General features: G+C 43.0%; 1 protein-coding gene across 6 annotated transcripts in view; it reads right to left on the reverse strand.

The window, feature by feature from the left end:
• runx1t1 (RUNX1 partner transcriptional co-repressor 1) overlaps positions 1–23,581 on the reverse strand; it is a 56,171-nt gene that overhangs the window by 16,707 nt on the left and 15,883 nt on the right. For 4 of the 6 annotated variants that reach the window (XM_072675962.1, XM_072675963.1, XM_072675961.1 and 1 more), the window contains exons 2-4: positions 3,061–3,198; positions 1,610–1,851; positions 14–103 (exon numbers count right to left, since the gene is read on the reverse strand). In XM_072675962.1, the coding sequence (XP_072532063.1) occupies positions 14–103; positions 1,610–1,851; positions 3,061–3,198 (470 nt within the window). Of the gene's footprint in view, positions 1–13; positions 104–1,609; positions 1,852–3,060; positions 3,199–18,338; positions 18,517–23,581 lie in introns of those variants that run through there. The other 2 variants (XM_072675964.1, XM_072675965.1) reach the window with 2 other exon arrangements.

Genomic DNA, 23,581 nt, shown 5'->3' on the forward strand with positions numbered 1-23,581 from the left:
GCTTGTGCAATACCTTCAGAAATGGGATGACAAAAGGTCGGAGCGGGAAGTTCGTTGCTTCTTGCAGCTTGGAGTGGAATTCCTCTATGGTTAAAGTGGAGTTCTAGAGAGAGAGGAGGAAAGAGGGGAGGGAGGGGGGAGAAGCACAAGCATGAGTACATGTGGAAGACATTATATGATAATATTACTTATTGGAGGCAAAACTATATCCTGCTGCAGATTGAATGATTTGAGGGTTGAATGGAAGGCATATGGAAAGCCACGTACGTGGACGTTTGCCTTAGCCGCTCCTAATGTGTGCAAATATTGACCGCGCCATGAGTGTGAACACACACGATAATAACACCAGTCTTAAACCTATAGTGCAAGTTAACTGTGCCTCTGGTGTCTGCCTAAAAGATACAAGATAACGTACGTATCGTAACACGCATGTAGCAGGCTGGGCACTGCCTTACATGGGGGTGGAGGAGAGGCGGTTTGATCTGTTTAATAAGGATATTGCTTCTTGCTAGTCTCTGATCTCTGCCGAGCTGGCATATATCGCCCCTTCCAGCTGCTCCATGCCTGCCGTGCGACTCCTATCGCAATGAGAAAAAAAGGGAAATGACTAATTTCTATCTCCCACTCTCGCTGCTCTATCTCATTTTAACAGACTGACAGGATGGTGACACTATTTTCAATTTTCAAGATGTTATTTCCAAGAAGGAGCGCGAAAAAAAAATAGGGGAGTGAGACAGAGAGCGAGAGAGAGAGAGAGAGAGAGAGTGAGAGAGTGAGAGAGGGAGCGCATTGGAGAAAAATACACAGCTTTTTCCTCATTTCCCAGACCTGAATTTTGTTACATTAGGCTTACATCTGTTCGCCCAGATTGCAGCGGCCTGTTTTGACAGCCAGAAAGCCTCCTGAGCTTTTCTCCAGCATCGCCGGCGCTAATTAAGTGTGTCACTCTTTTCAATAAGGCAGAGAGGGGAGCGTATTAAAGAGAGCTATGGAAGCCAAGGGGACACAAGGAAGCCTCTGCGTGTAGACACTGTGAAAAATAAACAAACACACGCCAAAAAAAGAGCCTTCCTTCAGAGAGGCTAATTAAAGCAGCCCTCCTCCGGTACAGGCAGTTATTTTACCACCACTTATTTCATAACTAGATGTTATTCGCAGAAATACTTTCTCCAGCCATAGCTGCATATTCCGTCAGTTGGATTTGGAGCCAGGTACAGTACGTCGCTGGACCCAGCTGCAGACGTCTATATCCAATTTGTTGGATGAGACACAATTTTTTCCCACAGTTTTTGGTGCCGACAAGACAAAATCTTAATAAAGTGGAGGAATAACACCACAAATCCATTTCTATTGTATGTGTTCACCTTTATGAGTGTGTATGGGTCTGTATGTGTCATTAAGGCATATTTTATGCAAGTTTACATTTCAGTATTTTAGTAGAGGAGGAGAAAAGAAATGTGCTTGATGTTATAATGAACCAAACCAATCAGACCCATGTTTGTAATAGAGAAGCATCAATATTTTATAATGATTCAAATTCCTCTAACATTCATTACATTTAAGATCTAAATGCAGCCGAATCTATACAAACAGCAGTCTGTGGACTTACCACTAGGCCCAACACTAACGTGCGGACGCGCTCGCCAATTTCAGGTGAGATGTCATTGCCAAACTGCTGCAACGTGGTGAGAAACCGCTTCAGCTTGCTGAGCTGCCGTGCACCACAGGCTGGCGGCAGCTGCTGGTTGGCCAGAGAGGATGAGGATGAGGACGAAGGGCCGTTGCTGAAAGCATTAGGTGGGGAGGGAGCTCCATTTAGTGCGGTGGGAGAATGACTGGTGCCGTTTGTTACTGAAAGGCAAGGACAACACAATCACATGCCATCACAATCAAGCCTGACAACAAATACATCAGTCAAACATGTCTGAAGCTCCTTATCTAGTCTATTAAAGAGCCTAAAAAGCACTGAAATCAGCCATCAAGCAATGTGTGATTGGGACCCACAGACAATGCCTTCCTCTAACTTCCTATAATCTCTAGCAACGCAGCAGCATTTGCTTCCAATCAGCCCTGGTGGCCTTAAGGGTGTAGCCATGTGCTCTTGTACTGCACATCAGACATATGAAATGTAGCAGGGGAGAATGCATGTGGTCAAACGTGCCCAGTGTGATGATGTGAACCATACGCGAGGGGGGGATCCAGCATGGCGTCAACGTCTCTCTAATGAGATTAGGCTGTGTGATAGCCTCGCCTGCCTGGCCTCTCTCCAACTGCACAGAAACGAGATACTTCAGCTGCATCTGGTAACAATTACATGGGGGGAAATCAAAGCGCTTGCTTTGTTAAACCTTCAGCATGTGTAATTAGAGTCTGCCTTTAAAAGGCTCCTCATTGCTTTGGAGCCAGCTTGCTGTTTTTTTCCCCCCTTTTTTTCATAAGCGCTAATTGCAGAGTCCGAGTGATCTGTTTTTTAGGGATCTGGCACCAGAGAGGGAGAGAGGAGCATGTTAGCGCTGCTGACAGCACAGCACTACTCAATTACCCTCAGTCAGGGTTGTGAGGGAGCGGTGAGCCTGGCTTTGATACCGAGTCGCTCAGGCAGTCCCCTGGGTTCTCATGCGTGATGCTCTCTCTCAGACACCAGTCAGCAGCCTGCTGGAGACAGCATGGAGCGAGGCTGCTGCTGCACGGTCCTTCAGCGTCGGCCAGTAAATCATCTGCCTTGAACAGGTGGAACTTTTTTAGTGTGTGTTATGCATGTGGGCAGGGATATAAAAATGCATGGACGCACTGGAATGTTATAGTTGATATTGAACAAAGTATCTGCTTATGTTTGGGTCAAAGTGAAATTCTCAGGCTTTATACAAATGATAAAAAGTATTAGCCTATGAACTGTAATGATAATATTCCCTTATGTTAATAATTCCTCCAATTACATCTTTGTATTTTAAAACATGATTCTTCATTGTATTGTGATGAAATTTGACATTTCCGGATGTTTTGACAGCTTTCAGTTCTTAATGACTGAAACCCAATGTAATTAATAGGTGTGGTACTCACGTGTGGTAGGCGTGAAGGAGCTGGTTCGGGGAGCTCCCTGTGTGCTAGGGGGAGGAGGCATGGTGGGTGGAGTTAACCTGGACTGTGTTTTCACATCGGCAGGTGAGTCGGGCATGGTGGAGCGCTTCTCAGTGCGATCTACAGCAAAACAAAAAAGAGGGAGAGAGAGAGTCAGAATTCAAGCTGTGATGTATATATTTTCCAGACACAGGGCATCCTCTTTCCTTCACACACAAACATAGAAACACACTTTCTTCCCACAAACAAGATCACGTGTATGTGTGTGAGAACATAGGGGGTGTGTGGATGGGGGCAGAGCTGTGGCAGATGGGGGGACGGAGGGGGCTGGAGCAAGAGCGCCGTGAGAGAGGCAGTGATAGCCTAAGCCTGTTAGATAAGCAGGGCTTTTAAAGCTCACTCTTCAAGCAACGCACCAGCTCCATGACGACTGCTTTAGTCACGGCCCTGTGGAGCCAGTCGTCTCAGAGAAAATGGAGATGTCACACTCGGGCCCTAAAGTGTGTTGTTATATTTAGGGGATGGATTTCTGGGTCAGCAGTGATGTTCTTCAGCTATGTAGGAATCACTCAAAGGATTGATTAGTTTCTTGTGCCTTATGAGTGAGTGCACATTACACAACTGCAGCATCTGATGAATCCAAGGCCTTCTTGCCAAGAGCTCAATGCTAGTGAGGAAATGAGAAAACAGATGCACTCACATCTGGACTAAAGACCTGCAGACTAGCTCAAACAGCACATGACATCATAAATTCCAGCAAGAAAATGGCCAATGTAATAAATCCCAGTTGTGCATTAAAGAAATACTCCACTGATTCTTTAACAAAGCTTGGTGTTGACCGCATGCACTCAACACCTTCTAAGAGCTGAAACAAGACATAGCAACAAAACTAATGGCGTCTTTAAGACCTTAAACACAGCCAGGCAAACTAACATCAGAAACCAGGCGAATGGCCCTGGGGGGCTAAGCTTTCTAGATCCCAAAGAAAGGCCATTCCCTTCATTCCAGAAGACCCCTAACAGAGCAGAGGAGATAAAGGTGGGAATTTCAACTCTGCATGACTGCCATTTCCCACGAACCTTGCCTGTGGATCTATGTGTGTGTTTGTGTTTGTGAACCTTAAACACATGTGTGAGCGTGCATGGCTAATCTGACTCATACCTGCTTCCCAAACAGTCTCAATCCCCTCTGCTGATAACCCTCAAACAGGCAGCCAGTCTCGGCAGTGAAAAATATTGTGAATCTTTCGTTCTCTCCACCCAGTACTAAAGCACTGCTTCTCATAGACACACAAAAAAGTAAAAGCACAATATTGCTTTGGTGCAGCCTCAAACATCTGTAGTATAAAGAGAAATTTAACCAAAAAACTACATTTAGCACAATGAGAAACCGTTTCTACTAGGTCTAAAGTGATTACATTTGGAATAGTTAAAACTGACATGATCACCTATGCTGGGATGTAACAATACATAGAATTGAATTGGAATGCAGTCTACTGTATGGTATCTAGCATGCTGTGTGTTATCTTGGACCAAACATATTGGCTTATGGCTAGATTAGATCAGAACACAATACAACACAGCTTTTGTTTCAGCGATTAGATTTGTATTATGATTACTATTCTAATAAACTATTCTACAAAGTAGAAACATTAACATATTAACAATAACATAAGGTACATGTTTTACGGTATATGGTGCAGTTTTATGGTATTACAGTTCAAGGTATTTTACAATTCTTTGTCTTGTTACTGTTTTCCTTCTTCTTATTATTACTATTAAACACTGACGTAAAACTATTTTTTTGGTTGAACAAAATATTAACAAAAGCATATAGTATGATATTTGCTATAATTAATTTAATGAATGATTACAGCCCTACATATCTAAACTGTTTTGATTGCATTCAATTTTCTTGCATTCAATGTTTTTTTGACAATTAAATCTGGATTTGTAACTAATGAATGATCTAATAATAATCAATTATATATATATAATAACTTATGAAAAAATAAAGTGTAAAATCTTCTTTTCTTAGCTATTTGGTAGGATTACTTAGATTTTTTTCTCAAGCACGCTTAAAAAAACATGTGGACAAAAGTAAATGTAAAATATGAGATAAGATATGGGCATGAATGGCTTTTGAGTACAGCCATAAGGAGGGCTTACATTCCCATTATTCTACGTGGAGACGGTCTTATGAAAAAGGACCCTAAAAAATTCTCTAGTCAGGCTTTGGCACTAACATATTCCATTCTAAGCCAGGCGTGGATCAAATGATCTAATTTTGGCTGTAGTGAGGCAAGAACGCAGAGCTTCTGATGAAAGATCCTAATTGGGGTCTAGGGGAATGGTGATGGAGAGGGACAGGATGCAGCACTGAACCTTGATTTAACATTAAAATCTCAGCATGCGGCCAATCATTCGCACTGAAATGTTAAAAACATGACTAGCTCTGTCGCTGATGAGTCACTTGAGCTGCCACTGTTAAGAGTTTCAAATGAATAGAAGCAATATGTCCAGTACATATGGGAGCATTTAAAATACCAACAGCCTGTGTGATTATTGTTATTAGAAAGCCTCATCAAAAAGATTCAGCAATATAAAGAAGTCAGACATGGCTGTTGGAGACAGACGTGGACCAATCCGACTCAATTCAGCCCTGGAACCGGCAGCAGCCCTGGGCAACTTCAAAAGCTGATTTTGCGTACACGTGTGTAATTGGGGATTAACACCTGGGTCAATGTTATGATTGGACTGCGGAGCAGAGGAAGCAAACACAACCCTGAAGCATGAGAAACTCATCCCTATTCTGTGCCTGACAGAGATGGATGATAAAGTAATGGGTTAGGCTTTAATCCACACACCCCGACAAACACACGCACGCACACACTCACAGACACACAAAGGAACATGGAATGAGAATCAGACCCCATGGAGACACAGGGCTGAAGGAGAAATAAGAAAAGATGGTGTGAATTTACAATTTGTTCTCCATCAATATCTGTCAGCCCGGAGAAGCAGGCCCACACGGGAATGTGTAACAATGTGAAAATTACATCTTCCCTTTATTCCGACATATTCAGCCTGCATAATTCCTACAGCACATTCACATTTAATATTTCATCTCAAAGGGTTTAAATGTGATGCGCACTTACAGCGCACGCTTTCCCTTTGTTTGAGCAAAGTCCTAGTCATCATAATACCGTTCCCTTTTCCCTTTCAGACACATCAATAGCATGTGAAATAAAACCCATGGAAAATTCAAGAACAGAAAGCGAACAGAAAAACGCACCGAAACATCTGCACTCTTTTGGCTGTAATCTCGCTTCATCTCCACCACAGTGAGAGCAAAGTGCAAGCAGACAATGGAGCAGTAATGATATGACTCATTCTCAACAACATCTCACTAAAAACTCAGTGTCTTACAAAGACGACTTGTGCAAACGCACAGTTGCAGTTATGGCTTTTATTATACTCAAAATGATCAGATAACATCATAAAAAGGCATGTGAAGTGCTGCTGAAGTGTCCTGTGTGCACACAGCCTTACATTGCAAGTGATGAAGCATCTAAATGGGCACTTTTTTGTAGGGGAATTTTAAACAGGTTTAATCCCTCGTCCTTCGCTGATTTGATAAGAATTAATCGGCATAGAGTTAACGCACAGAGCGCGTTTGTTTGCCAGTTACTTTGCCTTTAAGAATGGGGGAATCGGCGCTCGGGCCGCACAAATGAATATTAGGCGGCCTGAGATGGTTATTGATGCAGCAAGAGATTTAATGCGGCTCCCAGGAAGGCCGATGAAGTGCTTTCCATTTTCCCGTTCGCCAAGGTCTTTTATTACTTTTCACAAGAGCGCTACAGTAATATAGATCGCCTTTAAACGCCACAGCGAAAGGAGCCTTAAAAAGCAGAAACAGCCTCATCCTAACTCCACGCCTTGTCATTTTTCATGAGCAGTGAGTGCCAGTCAATAGTGGCTGCACTCAGGAGCCATTGGTTTCCATAAACAGGGCCTCTCTTTCCTTGGCAACCCATACTGCAAAAGTGAAAAATAAAGAAGCAAGACCTCACACTGTCCTTGTGAAACCCAACATTTTATGCACATGCTGAATATGCCGCTTTGCCAGTATAACCTATACAATCTGTTGTATACTACTCCAACACTATATAATATATAATATATAATATATAATAGTAGTATATACACCATATATATGGTATGATACTGAGCTTGTGTGAAATGTGAGTGTTAATCTGAAACCAATACTAGCAATTGCCCTGGGGGCAGGTTGTATTATACTCTATACGATCTGTCGTATACTATAATACTACCTGCCCCCAGGGAAATCACTAGTATTGGTTTCAGATTAACACTCACACTTCACATCAGTATCTCACGTTTAGTGCTGGGTGATATATCTTCTATACCAGTTTGCTGTTTTTTGGTGTAAGACAACCTCACAATATTGATTTTTAGCCTTATTGATGTTGATGGATAACCAAATGTTATTTCCCTTCCATACTGTGCCATATTGGTGAATGAAATACTGTTTTAGGGAAAGTCTCTGAGCTTGCTGAGCATTTTAAGTGATAATAGGTTGTGGTGGTGGTAATGCTGGACGATTTTCATGATTCATTTGGTAAATTTGAATTACAGTTTAAACATGATTTTCAAAATGGTCTTCGACTCCCAAAGCTCACACTAAAAGACAGCTAACGTTAGCCGCTTCATTTTTACAGTACGGCCTCGTATGACAAAAGTAGTGATCGTTGGAAAGCAATAATGGTGGCTTTTCATATCGCAGGGTTGAGGGGTTCATTAGGTTGCTGGGAACACTTGATCCCAGGTATGAACTGCCTACCAGCAAACATTTTGCGGAGACAGCTTTGCCACGGCTGTATACGGCTGCATGTGAAAGAGTCAGCAGAAAAGTTACAGAAAGCTGTTTATTATGCTACCACGACAGATCTGGAAACATTGTAACCTGAAGTTACAGTAAAAGAAGTAAAAGTTTAAGCGTTCTAGATGGTGATTTGCTAATTTGGCACAAGAACATTTTCCATAAAAAAACTATGCACGAAAAACTAAAATCGAAATCATAATCGAGAATCGGTCATAAATGTGAAAAAAATCTAGAATTTTTATTCCCCCAATATCGCCCAACCATAGGTGGTGGTATTAAGTATTTGTGTAATTTGTTTGTTACTTATTCCTTCCACATTTGTTGCTTTTTAGGTAAATGGCTGCCCTTGCACATCAGTAAAGGGTAATTGGAGAGCTAGCTAACTGTAGGAATAAATGTGAAACAGCAGAATTGAATACGCTCTGCATTTGTGTACTCTATTAGTCTGTGTTTTTTGTCTTTCAATCCATCCACTCCCAGAGTGACACTGGCACTGTTGTTTTATGACGAGTTCCCTGTCAGTAAACCTATCTGAGAACTAATAGCACCCCCCTTTCTGGACTGAACTTTTATTTTCTAAAATATTTTAGTTTTATATTAAAACATGCAAAATAGTACTTGAACAGCTACTTACATACAGTCCAGTCAGAGCAAGCCAGGTTTGCAAGATAATCTTTCAGATATGTAGGTATACATATATATATATATATATATATATATATATATATATATATATATATATATATATATATATATGGGAAATATTGTCATACTGAATGTTATCAATATCACCAGCACTACCCAAGTTGAAGTATCTGAAATATCCAATGGTGCATATATTAGCCACTCGCACACAGTGGCAACTGCTCAGATCTGGAAGAATGTTCTAGACCTTCTGCTGTGTTTGCTATCTGTCCCTTGCAGTCATATATGGATGGAAATCAGAGAGCAGCTGTGAGGGCTGCTACTGAATGATCCTCCTAACAGGATTTGAGCTGCTGGATTGGGCTTCTGCTATCTCTCTACCTCAGTATGGACCCACCAAACGATTGCATATCTCCACTTGAGAATCGCTCAAGTGAAGAGGCAGTTCAAACAAACAAGCAACAAAAAAACAAAAAAAAAATAAAATCAACCAAATTCTATAGCTAAAACTGAGTCAATTCAAAATATATTTTTCCTTCTTTTATCAAAGTACAGACATTACAGCTAAGCCCATCGAGCACTGCTAGAAACCAATGGCTTCAGTTTCATCATCCTCCGCTAGCCCGAACTGGTCCTTTTTATATAACCAGTCAGCTTCAGATGGACCTTTTTCCACTTTACCATGAACAGCTAAAGCCTCGCATGGTCTGATATCGCATGCTTTGCCATGGTTGCATATCTGTTACATCACTCACCGCAGTGACTGCACCCAGTGAATTTGAGGATAGTTAAAATAGATGTCTGTGTGCATGGAGCATGGAATGAAAACAAGTTCATAAATAAAACACGATCATCATTTTACTCAACACATATTAAAATGTCTGTACAATAATATTTTATGCGATCCAGGCACAGGCGCAAATTTAAAAAGGATTTAATATAGCCGAGAAGCCAGGTCCTCCTCCTAACTGCGTTGTCATTTCGAGAGAGTTAGGCTCAAACTAGATTTATCCTCCCACACAGCAGCTCTTGCAGTTTTCACTCACCTTGAGTAAGTTAGTGGAGGAAAAGATTCATGAAATCTAGTCTTCTCTGATAAAAGTAGCTTATATTAGGCCTGCTGTGAGCACTTTACACACATCCGCTCTCTTCTTCAAGAAAGATTTCACACGCTTTCTGTAAAACCTGTCCTAACCGGTCTATACTAAAACCTACATGGTACAGGTCAGTGGGAATGTTTCCCCAGAACAAATGCATTCTTCTTACACCTATAGCACTCTAGAACTACACGGCACTAAAGATGGTTCTTTGACTTGTAATAATTCTGTTAATTCTGAGTCTGGTGTGGCACAAAACATTTAAGTTGTTCTTTTTCATTTCTTTTAAAAACGTTTTAACCAGAAAAACTACCTTTACTATTACTAAAAAAAAAAGCAATTTGTTGTCTTCCTGTGTCTCAGAACAAAGAATGTGCTATCAGTCATTCTCCCAGCACCAGTGGTCTTTAGCTAGTGGGTGGGGACTAATAATGACTAAAACAAACAAGAACATGAAGAACCTATGAAGAACACCACTATTTAGAGGATGTAGTTATATTATATATTAAATATGTAGTTACAAAGATGTTGTCTATATGATATCCTTGCAACAATTACAAATATTTAAAATTTTGATGACAGCATGCAAATTATCCACTTTTGGCTTTCTGTCACATGTTTGCGCTACATGTGATCTGCTCTCAGCAAGGAGCGCTATTAGAAACATGTTTCTGTCTGCTTTGTTTAAAATACTAACATGTAGCTTGTGTAGAAGCCAACGATTTCTCATTAGCATCTACTTTTATTTTGGGCACACTGAAAAAAAAAACACCTGTCCACTCCTGTCGACCTGTGAATTTCGTAGTTGTTAGTCGTAGAGCATTTATATCTTGTATCTTGTCATCATTGATAAGTGGATAACTTCAGATATTTAGACCAAGCTGATGTGGTAAAATGAATCGCTTAGATGTTTAACATCTGCAGCCTAGCATTAGTCACCTGGCTACAGTTCTCTTTTTTCTTAATTTCCCATAATTAACCTTCGTTCTTTTTTTATGCTCCATTGCTTTACCACTGATATGCATCAGAACAGGCGGTGTGTGGCCGTGAGTAAATCTTCTTTATTATAGTAAATAAAAAGCTGCATATTGGTAAATGTATTTTCTCTTTTTGCCAGCACTCAGAAACATTAACTTCATCAGTACCAACCTAATATATCATTTGATGCTGTGCTTTCTTTGGAAAAAGCCACCCACTACTACTTCTCGCTGATGCAAAAAGCATGACACAAGAAAGCTACAGGGAGTCAGTCAACTGCGCGCTAATGTCGACAAGATGGCAGCAGTTCAGTGAGAGGCCGCTTCCCGCGAACACGGCCTCACACTCATCACAGAGAGGTCAGGTGGTGAGAGAGGGGGAGACGGAGGGCACCTCTCGCAGGAAACGCTTCACAGAACACACCCAGCAAATATAGGAAATGACAAGACAGCAGCATCGTTCCAGCCAGACGCTGCGTCTCGCTCTGCACAGGTGTGCTGTACCAGACAAGCAGGACAGTACACTAATGCAGAAACTCATATGGACAGATGCAGGGGATAGAAAGATTGAGAAGTGTGAGAGGAACATTGAGTCGTCAGGTAATTGGAATTCAGACGCTGTTTCGAGTAGCTGAAGCTCAGGGTGAAGTTGGAGGCTTGCATTGGTATGCAAGTGCGCTCTTCCCCTCCAGAATACATTATGAACCTGCCGCACGCCTGTGCACCATGCAATCATCTCCGCCAGATGGAACAGCGCGCCGAGCGCGGCCCATCAAACCCCTTCTGCTTGTCAGAGAAGATGTATGAACGCCCCCGCCGTCCTGGAGCTCATTCCCCACACTTATTCCTCTCACTCTCCCTACAGCAAGGCCTGTCCCCTTGGACCTCTATCTAACGCTGTTTCCCCCACCCCTCACTCACTCTCTCTTTCTCTCTCTCACCCCCTCCCACCCACCCATCCACCTCCCTCGTTCCCGCTCTCTTCCCAAGCCCTCGCTTTTCCAGACCGCTCCCCAGGCACGCTTGTTTCCTGATCCTCGCTTGGCCGGCGCCAGGTGGTGCGCCGTCGTTCCATTCCGTCCCATCAAATGACGCGAGGGCTGAGGGGACCTTCATCAGCCTGTGCTCACTCAAGAGTTACCAATCCACCCACCGACGCAGCTCCCAGCAACCTGGCCACTTTAATATTTAAAGCGCCCGCATGCCTCCGCTGCCTGCCTTTATTTCCTCCCCGTGTCAAACTCAAGACGGCTATAATGTCTGTAAATCCAGCTAGCTCAAAAACTGCTGCTAGTGTAGGGACTACAGCTAAAGAGGACACTAAACGGTCTGCTCTTCTTGAGTACCAAAAACATGTGATCAAATACTGATTTAAATATTCGACAAATTGAAGGTTCTGACACATTTAAACATTTTTTTAAACAACTTAATTGCTTATCATTGTGCATCACTATCCCTAAACTATACAGAGTCTGTAAAATGGCCCAAATCTTTATTTGTCACTTTGATAACTACATGAGTGTATTGGTTTAGGCTGGCATATTATATTGCTCTTTTTCTTAACAATAAAATTGTTTCAGAGGGTTCCACTTTTGGTGAGTGTGAATAATGTTTATAATGGTAAAGAATCTTTACATCAAGTGAAGTTTTGCTCATCATACTGTAAAAAACATAATTCAAACATGCTATTCAAAGAAATATTGTTGTTATTATTATTACGTAATGAATAGTTTTACAGTAGTTTCTGAATCATTATTATTGAATACTAGTGTAATATAAGAATGCAAGATTAATAACTGAATAATAAATAAAGGCTCAGTGGTTTGAGCCCTGAATACACTAAGCAGATGTGACAACTCAATTCGTTGTGAGGAGTCTTGTGACGAGGTGTTAAAAATATGAATGACACCTGCCATTTCGATGTGGGGGCCATGATGCAGTTGAGTGCAAGGGCAAACAGCAATGTGTCTAACTGTGCTCTAAATTTCATTCTGGTTCCTGTGTGCCAGTGACTCAGTACTAACAAATCACTGGGTAGAGACAAAATCAACACCTTTACATAACATTACACTTGTTCATCATCTGATGGTGGTGCAGGCATAGAAAAAATAAACATCATTGAGTGGGCATTTACAGCAGGTCTATAATAGGGAGCAACACGCTCCCAGTGCAGGCATACAGGGCAATGACAACATAAAAACTTCTCTCCACCATAAATATGGGCGATGGAGAGAGAACCATCTGCTGATGCGCTTCAAAATAAAGACTCGTGTCTGAAAATAAAAGAAACTGACCAATAAAACAGATGCAGCGTTTAAGGGCGGAAGTCTCTCGTTTTTTCTTGGTCTTCGTCGGAATGGATTTATAGTAACGTCTGTTTTAACCATCTGTTGAAATAAGACCCTATTGGCATGAAGCATAGAGGAAGAAAACAAGTGTTGAGGAACAATAAAAGTGATTCACAGTCTCTGTTATGCGTCCGTTGAAATCTCAGAGATTTGTGCTGTATCTTGTTGCCAGGCAAAAAAGGAGCTTTGTAAGTGCAAGACTTCACGGGGGAACTCGGAAAAAATATATGAAAATAAAGACGACTTGTACTGTAATCTCCCTTCTCTCTGCCTCATCTACGAACACACACACATAATTGAAATGGGAATAAGATTTTGCAGTCACACTACAAGCAATCCTGCAATTTCCAGCATGTTTTGAACAAACAGAAAATAATTATTTACTCACTTCTTATCTGAAGAGGCAGAATTGGAGCATTTGTCAATAAAAGAGCTTTTATACTGAGATTAGTGCTTTCAAACGCTAATCTGAAACTCATCCAACTCTCAAGTCAATGACTCACTCAGCTTCCTGGCACCAGCGGATGCCAGCTGAAGATCGTGAGAGAGAGAGAGAGAGAGAGAGTGAAGGGAGGAGGGGTGGTTGGGGGGAGTACACATGCAATGTGGATCAACACCTAGACACATGGCTTTGTTTGGCTAGGCCCCAACATGCTGTCCAGTTCTTTTTTTTTGTTCTTTAGGACCCCATGAACATTCATTAACAGAGCAAAGTCTGACATTTTTGTCTGGGATTTACTCACACTTCCGCACTGTCATCGAAGAATTTCATCACTGGCTACATGCTTACCAGTATGGAATCTCTACCCTACCTCAACAGCCCTGGACTATCAGCCCTGGCAATACTAGCACGTAAACATTTACATTCATGGCGTTTAGATGATGCTCCTATCCAGAATGAGATACGTTTGAATCATTAGGTGAACAGGTAGGTTACACAGGTAGGTGGACGTAGTGCAAAAGGACTACGTTCAGCAGCTAACATGGCTCAAATTTGTTCACACAATCGTTTTTGATTTAATTTGATTATACAAAACTCTAATTATACACTACACTGGCTTTCCCAAACACATTTTTATACACCAAGATGAACCTCGGCTGGTCAAGCGAGCACAGAGCACTTCTGCTACCACTCAAAATGACCATAACACTAGATGCTTTTTGAGTAACTGAGCCCAGATCAGTTAGGCTATAAAAATCCATTCATCTATCCATCTTTTATTCTGCGTCTTTTTGGTCAGGGTCATGGTGGATCGGGAGTCTTCCTGGAATCATTGGGTGCAAGGCAGGAACCACATACACCCCCATTCGATCTCACACTTACACCTAGGGGGCAGATTAGCATAGCTAGTTCACCTGTGACATGTTTCTGTGAGGTAGGAGGAACCTGAAGTACCTAGAGAAAACCTATGCTCAGAAAAAAGGTGTGTTCATTTTTTTACATACTAAGTCCTTGTGCAAAATTATCATCACCCACCTTCCAATGCAACCGTGTGAGCTGCCTGCCTCAGTCTACTGTCTCAGTCTACTGGTTATGGTGGCTTTAGTGATCTAAAGTGATGACCTGGCAACAACTGCACCGCTCGCGTAGCCTCTGATGTTAAGAGAAGTCATGTCCATGGCTATAAATGCCAAATCAATTTTCGACAGATAATAAAGAGGCTCATGTTTTACATCAGGGAAATGCTATTTTACTACACCCAAAAATGTGACCCAATAATATATGACCCTGCTAACTGAAAACACAGCTACGTGATAAAGGAAAAACAGAAGGGAATAAAATGAGAGCCTGAGAGTGGGGAAGGTGGGGGGGGGGGGGGGGGGGGGGAAAGAATAAAAGACCTGGCGGCAGGATGACGGTATATTTCTGCTGGGACCTCCGTCTGCAAGTATTTTGAAAATATCACATGACAGAGGCCATGTGTTAAAAATTAGAGCGAGTTAAGTCCTCTACTCAGAAAAATATGTAGACAATTTATGAAATGCAGTCCAGGATGGAGATTTACTAAGTAGAACCAGATTCAGAAAACAACTAACCCTGCCCCCGCACACAAAAAACATCTCTCTCTTTTTCTCTATGTCTCTCTCTCTTTCTCTCTCTCTCCACCCCCTCCCCACCATGAGACCTTAAAAAGGATTTGAGTCACATCTGGCAGGCTGGAGAAGCAGGAGATGGTGGTGGGTGACCTAACGTCAGGGCACTTCCACCGTGAGTGCTTTTGTGTGTGTGTGTGTGGAGGGGGTAGGGGGGGTGGAGGGAGAGGCAGTGGCTAGTTGGCTTGCTAATGGCTTGGAGTGGAAAGGACTGAGGCATAGCTTCAGGCAGTAGCTGCACCCTAAACACGCTGGCTGCCATCACGACTCCTTAATGGCTAAATGCACTCTGGAGAGGCCGTCTCCAACACTTGAACTTGGGGCAATGGCCTTGTTTTCATTTGCTCTGTCTATTAAACTCAGCTTGGCGAGTTGGATACTATCTCTTACTGTATGTGAACTCCATTTGAACAAACAGTCATGGTGAGGCGGTATGTTTGTTATGGCTGCAGGAGGCCTGTGGACAACAACATGGCTTAGTACAGAGAAGTGAACTTCTGACCTACACTCTTCAGCATCAGTGTAGGAAAAAGCTACAAGCTACAAGTTAAAATCTGACATAATATGGTGACACATAGGGATGGACAATGATTCTTTTTGGTAAAAATATCCAAAACTGTACAACACTGTTGTATATCAATGTTGGGCTACTGTGCTGAAATATTAGCATTTTATTCATTTGTACATATGTAAATAATAAATTAATGTGAATAAATAAATGTTTTTCCAAAGTACCAATCCAACTGTATCAGCAGATATGTACATAGAAATTGGCAACCAGTGTTATTTATGAGAAACACCAAAGGCTATATAAGCACTAGTAGTTCCCCTTTGTGGTGCCTTCAGCCTGCTAAACGTGAGTAAGTCACAAGCAAACATTTTTTTTAAAAAAAGGGATTGTTTTTTAAGCGATTCCAAAGAAAAAAGTTTAAAGAACCTTTATTTGACGTGTAAGGTCTTTTTTTTTTTTACCAGTTTTTCCAATTAGGTTCTTCACACCGAAAGTGTTTTTCTATAGCACTGCACAAAGTATCCTTTGCACAATTAATAAAATACACTAAATCTGGAATGCTAAGATGTTTGCATACATCCTCTAAGGCGACTCATAAAATCTTTACATAAATATAAATTTGCTAAAAGTGATTCTTCAAAGACTCTTCCATTGAAGAACCACTTTGACCATGATTGATAAACCTTTCAAAGCGTGGCTGTCCATAGAATCATTTTCTAAAGGGGCGTACAATCATGAGGAACCTCTGAAAAACCTCCAAGTCACCAATGAAAGCCTTTTTTTAGAACGATACAGCCAAGCCAAGAACAATTTAGGAACCTGGGTTTTAAGGAGCGTATGCACAAGCATATTTCCCTCGCTGAGACGTTGTCCGCTGATTGAAATATGTTCACGCAAACTGTATAGGCAGATCTGCAGTAGCGTTTTGGCTAATGCGGGAGGTAGAAAGCGCAGGCAGTAGCAGAGGGAGCTCTGAGAGCTCCAGTCCCTGCCACAGATGGACGGCACTGAGTCTGGCACGGCGCCAGCGAGTGAACAGATTGTCCGTCGCCGAGGCCTGGAGGAACGGTAGCTCCAGTGCAGATGGGTGTCCGAAATAGACCAGTGTCAGTTCTGCTCAAGTGTCCCTGACCTGGCACACGCTCTCTCTCGCAGCTGCTTCCTCCAGACCCCTCCAGCACACACACACACACACACACACACACACAAACACACACACACATACTCATATACAAAAACACACTCTTCAACTGAATACAAAGCCATTCACATATTTTCTAGTGCACTCTCCACACATGCTTAGCACACAAAGCAACTTAGTCAGACACATCATATAAAAACATTTTCACATATATAACAGAACATTCTTAAGTGCCTTACACCGAATACCATGTGTGTGTAACGCGCAGTACCTTCCAGGTACATCTTACAGCATCTTACAACATATGTGCATAATTATACACGCATATTTGTCACATAGAAAGATACATGCCAGGGTCTGGGATTTTATCGGGAGGAAAGTACAAACAAACTGCATGTAATGATTCAGACTAACAGTTTAGAGAGAGTGAGAGAGTGACATAGAGCTAAAGAGCGAACGCGTGTGACAGAGAAAGAGACAGAGAGTGTGCGAGAGGGTGAGTAGCGGGTGGGAAGGCTCAGGCTGGCAGAGCCACAGTGCCCATGGCACACAGGAGAGCAGCATGGCAGGCAGTGCCAGCAGAGTCTGTCTCACAACACCATCTGTGAAGACCAGAGAGCACGCAGCACTGAGCGCTGCCTACAACCCCCATATACACACAGCCTGCCAGCTGCCCTCTCGCTCGCGCTCTCTCTCCTCGTCCTCCTCCTTCTGTCTCCGTGCTTCCCCATCTCACTATTCCACTTTGCTTCTTCTAAATGCAAGCATTTCATCTCACTTTCCTCCACCCATTATCCTCCATTTGTGACTATTATCTCATCCTCCGGACAACACTTTGAGAGCAACATAACATGAACTGTGCTAGGAAAGTGTACACATAGAGCCACAGTGAGATACAGCTGGTGCTTCAGTACACTACTTCAATTCTTTTTTACATCATCGCCACCTGTATAAAACACTACAGCAACACAATTACTTCCAAAAGTAAGTAAACCAAAAGACAAAACTGATGTTGATATAACAGCCTATATTTTATTCACATGGCAACTGAATCAAGTACATTTCAATGCACCACTTTTTTCAGTGCTCAGTACTCCCACACACCAGATAAGCTTTCATCCTTTAAATGATATGTGAGCAGATTCAGTGTGTAGGCAAATGACACAAGAAAGACTTCTGAAACATGTATGAAAGTCAGCATATAAGAGTTGAACAAGCATGCTCCACAAATGAAAACATATCAGCATATTCAGCCCTCTCACACAGTATGGTGCAAGTTCAAGTATGGTCAGTGTCAGTAACACCCTGGACAAAAAGAGCCAAAATGCATTCAAAGTGGACAGTGTTGCACTTAAACCACAAGTACAGACACAAAAACGCTACCGGGTTTAACACACTGCCACATGCTGCTAACCTTTACTGAATTGCTACTTAGAATGTTGTTTTGCCTAGTTGTTTGTCCATAAAACACCCCTAAATTTCAGCCAGGCCTAAAACTGCCCCTTAAACAAAAGTAAAAAAAAAGAAAAAAGTTCCTACCCTGAGGACGGTGCACTTAAAGCTGTCCCACCTCACCTGGCATGCTGGAGTGATAAAGCCAGCCGGGAAAACACAATATCCTCCGCCCTCTCTTTCTCTCTCCCTCCCAGGCTGGGTGCTGGGTGAGAGGCAGATGGAGAGCTGCCACTAGACTCTCTCCACTCTGTGCACAGGGACGCCCAGCGCTAACGGGGGCACGTGTGGCCACAGGGGCCTCGCGCTGCCATCCACACATACACACGCGCGCGCACACACGCACTGAATCCCAAGGCTGAGACAATGACAGCTAGCACACATTGCCCGCCTCCTCTACTGTCTCCTCCCAGCTGACCTGAAGCAGCCATACACTACTGAGCACACTCATGTGAGGAAAAAAGGGGGAGGGGGGGAGAGTGTGGAGGAATACAGAAAAGGAGTGGTGGAGACCAAAAAAGCAAACTGAACGATACACAGATATACACAGGTCACAGGATGGAGGATTGGAGGATGTGTATTAAAGAAAGGACTACAAAATGCTGGTCTGAACTGAATGCTGAGGAGATAACTAGATTGTGTGCCAACATAACACTGTAATGCAATGATAATTATCTAGCGGTTAATGACATTATTAAGATATTAAATTAAAAAATACTTCTGGATTCCAACTGCCAACTAGGCCTTTAAAGCAGCATTATGTGAGAATTGGTATTTTTGCTTCTGGACTCCCTCAACAGGTGGGGAGTGTAATTTACAATTGCAGAAAATACACTATATGGACATATTGGGAGACCTACACAGGCTTTATGACATCCCATTCTAATTCCTGTGACAAATTGTGTCCATTCATCCAGAAGACCATTTGTGAGGGCCTTGCTCACAATCTCCGTTCTAGTTCATTCCAAAAGTGTTTGAAGGGGCTGAGGTCAGGGCTCTGTGCAGGCCAGTCAAGCTCTTACACACCAAACACATCCAGCCATGCCTTTATGTAATGCTGTTCTATGCACTGGAATAATACAATCATCCAAAATGTCCTGGGACATTTAGATAATTTCCTGGAACTAAGGGGCCTAGGCCACAGCATTATCCCTCCTCCACCAAACTTTACAGTCGGCACAGTGCAGTCCGGTAGGTAGTGTTCAGTGGCAGTGTGCTGGCCATCTAAATTTTGGCATTGTGCTTTTTGAAGTAAGGCATGCATACATTTGCTTGGCCATGGAAATCCATGCTATGAAGCTCCCGGAACAGTTTTTATGCCGATGTGAAAATGCAGTTATTGAATCAGCAGAACGTTGACGACATTTATGTGCTACACGCCTCAGCATTCAGCGACCTCGCTCTGAAACTATATGAGGTCTGCCAATTTGTGGTCGAGTTGCTGTGGCTACTAAATGCTTCCACTTCAATACCACTCACAGCTGATGGTGGAATATCTAGATGGGAAGAAATTTCCCCAACTGACTTGTTGCAACAGTGGCATCCTATTACAGCACCATGCTGGAATTCAGTCTATTACAGCTTCAACTCTAAAGAGCAAGAGCTCTTTAGAATGGCCCATTCTTTCACTAATGTTTGTAAAGGCAGACTGCATGGATAGGTGCTTGATGTTAAACATCTGTGGCAGTGGGACTGACGGAACACCTGAATTCAATGATTAAGAGGTGTGTCCCAATGCTTTTGCCCATACTGTGCACAAATGGCACTAAGAACAATGTGAAAAAGATGTGATAGTGTAGAAGGAGCATTCGAAACCAACTGTTTTGACTATAATTATATTCCACGCTAAAAATAGTGTGATTGTTGAACACTGCGGTATAACCTATTGCCACATGTCTAAATGAGACTAGTGCTGGGTTAGCCTCTTCTCTCATATGCTTCACATTAGCTGTACTGCTCCAAAAACAACCATGCTCGGGCCACTTCTGTGATTTCACGCACATCTGCTCCTGCTTACGCAAACTCAGCTCAAATTTTTACTACTACACCCAGATAAAACAACATCTGAGGCCAGTGAATATGTGGCATGTACATATCTGTGAGGCTGTGAAAGAATGGACCTTCTGCATCAGATTCCTGTATTAGAACGATTACAGCAGATACCAATGCACAGCATGTACAGGCCTAACACATCGCCTATATATCTAGGCCAATGAAAATGTAGGCTTGCTGCGTTCCCCATCTGTAAGACCTAAGCTGCATCCTTCCTCTAAAACAACACCCCCCCCCCCCCCCCCCCCCCCACATCATGTCAGTAGCAGATACAGCTGCAGTAGCAGCAGCCTCATTAAAAAAAGAAAAATCAATTTGGAGAGTCCTAACAAAGGCATTCGTCTGCTGCCGCTGCTGCTGGGTTCTAAGTCTCTAGAGTGGCACTCCTCCCCCCTCTCTCCCCCTATCGCTCTCTCCTCTCATCCATTCTCCCATCTCTCTCTCTCCCTTTCTCTCTCTCCCTCCTTCCTCCCAGACTGCCATCACTGCATGTGATTAACATATGTCTGGGCTTTCCGTCCCTGTCAGCTTGAAGGCATTTCTCCCAGCCGCCTTAAACAGCAGATGAGCTCCATGTGGGGAAAACACATGAGAGCGAGAGAGAGAGAGAGAGAGAGAGAGAGAGAGAGAGAGAGAGAGAGTGGGGGTGGGGGACTGAATTTTTCCTCTTCCTCCATTTAATAGCATACTCTCTCTCTCTCTCTCTCTTTCTTAACCTCTTTCCTTCAGCCTCTTACCCCAGCATCCCTCCTAACTCCCTCCCTTTCTATCCATACGCTAGTCTCTTCCTTATTTCTTCTCTCTATCCTTCCTCTGAACAGACATTTTTCATCAGAGATACACAGTGATAAAAGAGCAGCTAAATAGTTCAATCCAGAGACGTCAGTTAGTAAACATGATAAAAACAAGGCATAATAATGGTTTTGTTTAGAGCTGCTTAGGATACAGATTTTAGTAATAGTGCTGTGACAATACCAGAATAACTGTACCTTCACCGACTAATTAGAATTACAGGGCAATTAAAAGTAGCTGCAGATGATGTTTATTTGTAAACAAGGCAAAACACCACTAACATTAATGGGGCTCAGTTTGCTCGTTTGGATTCGGATAAAGGCCTAGGTTCAAAAATCATTCACTTAAACAGTAAGGGCTTCCAGCACTGTAAACAAGCCTAACAGAATCAAGCAACCTGCAAACCACTACAGAAATGCAAATGACAACTGCCAAAGCCTTTACTTACCATGACAAATAAAAAACGGACCAGTAGCATGTATGTCCTGGCATGTGAGCCTTTGGGTTAGGACTGTGTTATCATGTGTGAGAAAATCCTCTCCAGTCATGTGTGGCTAGCACTTACACCTCTCCTCAGCACAGTACAAAGCCCGAGGCTCCCCATTATTCCTTACTTCTAACAGAGCACAATGCTAAAGAGCTGCTACCCTGTTGGCCTGAGTTAGCAGCAGACATACCATGCTAAACAGCCAAGCCTTTAGCCTTTTCTGAGCCAGTGTAAGTGTGTGTGTCTTTCAGAAGCCAGGGAGGAGTGGAGACTGCACATTCGACCCCGGCCTGATAAACGGCCACATTAAGCAACTGACTGCATTAACAGACTGAAAGAGTAATAAGAAGACAATGAGAGAGTGGGGAACAGTGGACTAAAGAGGTTCCACCGAAGCGTAGTGTTTTCTTCTTTTTAACTGAAGGTGCTAGCCTTTACCAGGCTGAATGGGACCTGGTCTCTGACTTTTGTGTTGAGAGCTTAACAACCTGAATGGCTCCAGCTCTCAACTGAATGCTTCCAAATAGCCAAAGTTTCATATAATACAACAGTAGAGAGTAAAGAGCAGGTAAAAGATACACATTGCTCTGAAGCAGTAAGACAATATCTAGGATCGGTATACCCTTTATATAACTGTGTCTTTAAGCACTGCTTTAAGCAACTGGCTGAAGTTAGAAGACAATGAACGAGGGCATTCGAGGGAAGCGTGGATTCCACTGATGCTTAGTGGGTTTCTTTTTTTAACTGCGGGAGCTTGCCTTTACCAGGCTGAATGGGACCTGGTCTACGACTTTTGTGTTGAGAGCTTGACGACCTGAATGGCTTCGGTGCTCAAAATAAGGAGCCAATGAGCTCCTGATGAATAGTGGTTGACTGCCGACGCCTCTCTTGGCCCTGCTCCCATGAGCCAGGGGGGCCTGGGTGGGTGGGACAGCAGTGTTCACCACATTCACAGCCAGTGCCCTGCCACATTCACACACATTTACCCCAAATATCCTCACACACTGCTTGACCTGTGCTGAAGGGAGACGTGAGAGGGCCGCTGTCCTTTGTGGTCCGCCGACGCAGAACAAAGGGGCAGAATTAGTCTAGCCTTTCCTCTGCCTACTCCCTGCCTTCGCCCAGCCCAAAGGGCTCGATTTTCCACACAGCTGGAAGCCATTAGTGCTCTATGACGAGCAACCCGCAAGCGGGGCGGCCAAAGAGTACAGTGCAGAGAACGAGACGGAGAGAGAGAGGCAGAGAGTGGAGGGGGGCATCTGTCTAACCGAACCCCTAATGTGCACAAGTGCCCATTAGGAAAGTGAGAATCGCAGTGTAAATGGCTCAGTTTCAAACACGGTCTCAGCCTGCTTTGAATATGTAGAGGCGTACACACAAAGACGCAGACAGTCCAAACACAAGAAAAAGAGACACTCTCATTAAACACAAAGACAGTAGTGCATTTGTTAATTTAACAAACTACCTGAGAAATTCTGTCAGACGTGTAGATCTAACCTTCCAGTCACTGTATTTGTAAGCCATATATTATATATTATATTTTGAGTGTATAAAAACAGTCTCAACCTGGGTTGGTAAGGATTAGCATTCTGTAAATTACAATGATGGCGATGAATAAACATTTTTTTTACTTCTCTGTCTGCCTGTGTTCGCTGTTCTGAAGGCACTGACAGACAGATGGCAGGAGCAGACGCGCGTGACCCTTTCTGCTCTTGTGCTGCACAGTGAGAGTGAGTGGCCGATGCATAGCATCTCGGCTGAGTTTGAGATGTAGAGGCATCTTGTCTAACCCACCATTCTTCATTCTCCCTGTCCGTCCACCGTGCTGCTCTGAGAGTGTGAGAAAGTGAAGCAGTAAGAGGAGAACAGGGACAGCATGTGTGTGTGTATACGCGTATGCATTTGTGTGTCCAGCTCTTCAGCCATCTGTCCACTCTGGTGTCCCTGGGTCTCAGAGCAGGCTGTGTGTGAGGGCTGTTACTCTCCCTCTCATTCTTTC

Source organism: Salminus brasiliensis, chromosome 3, assembly GCF_030463535.1.
Source record: "Salminus brasiliensis chromosome 3, fSalBra1.hap2, whole genome shotgun sequence".
NCBI lineage: Eukaryota > Metazoa > Chordata > Actinopteri > Characiformes > Bryconidae > Salminus > Salminus brasiliensis.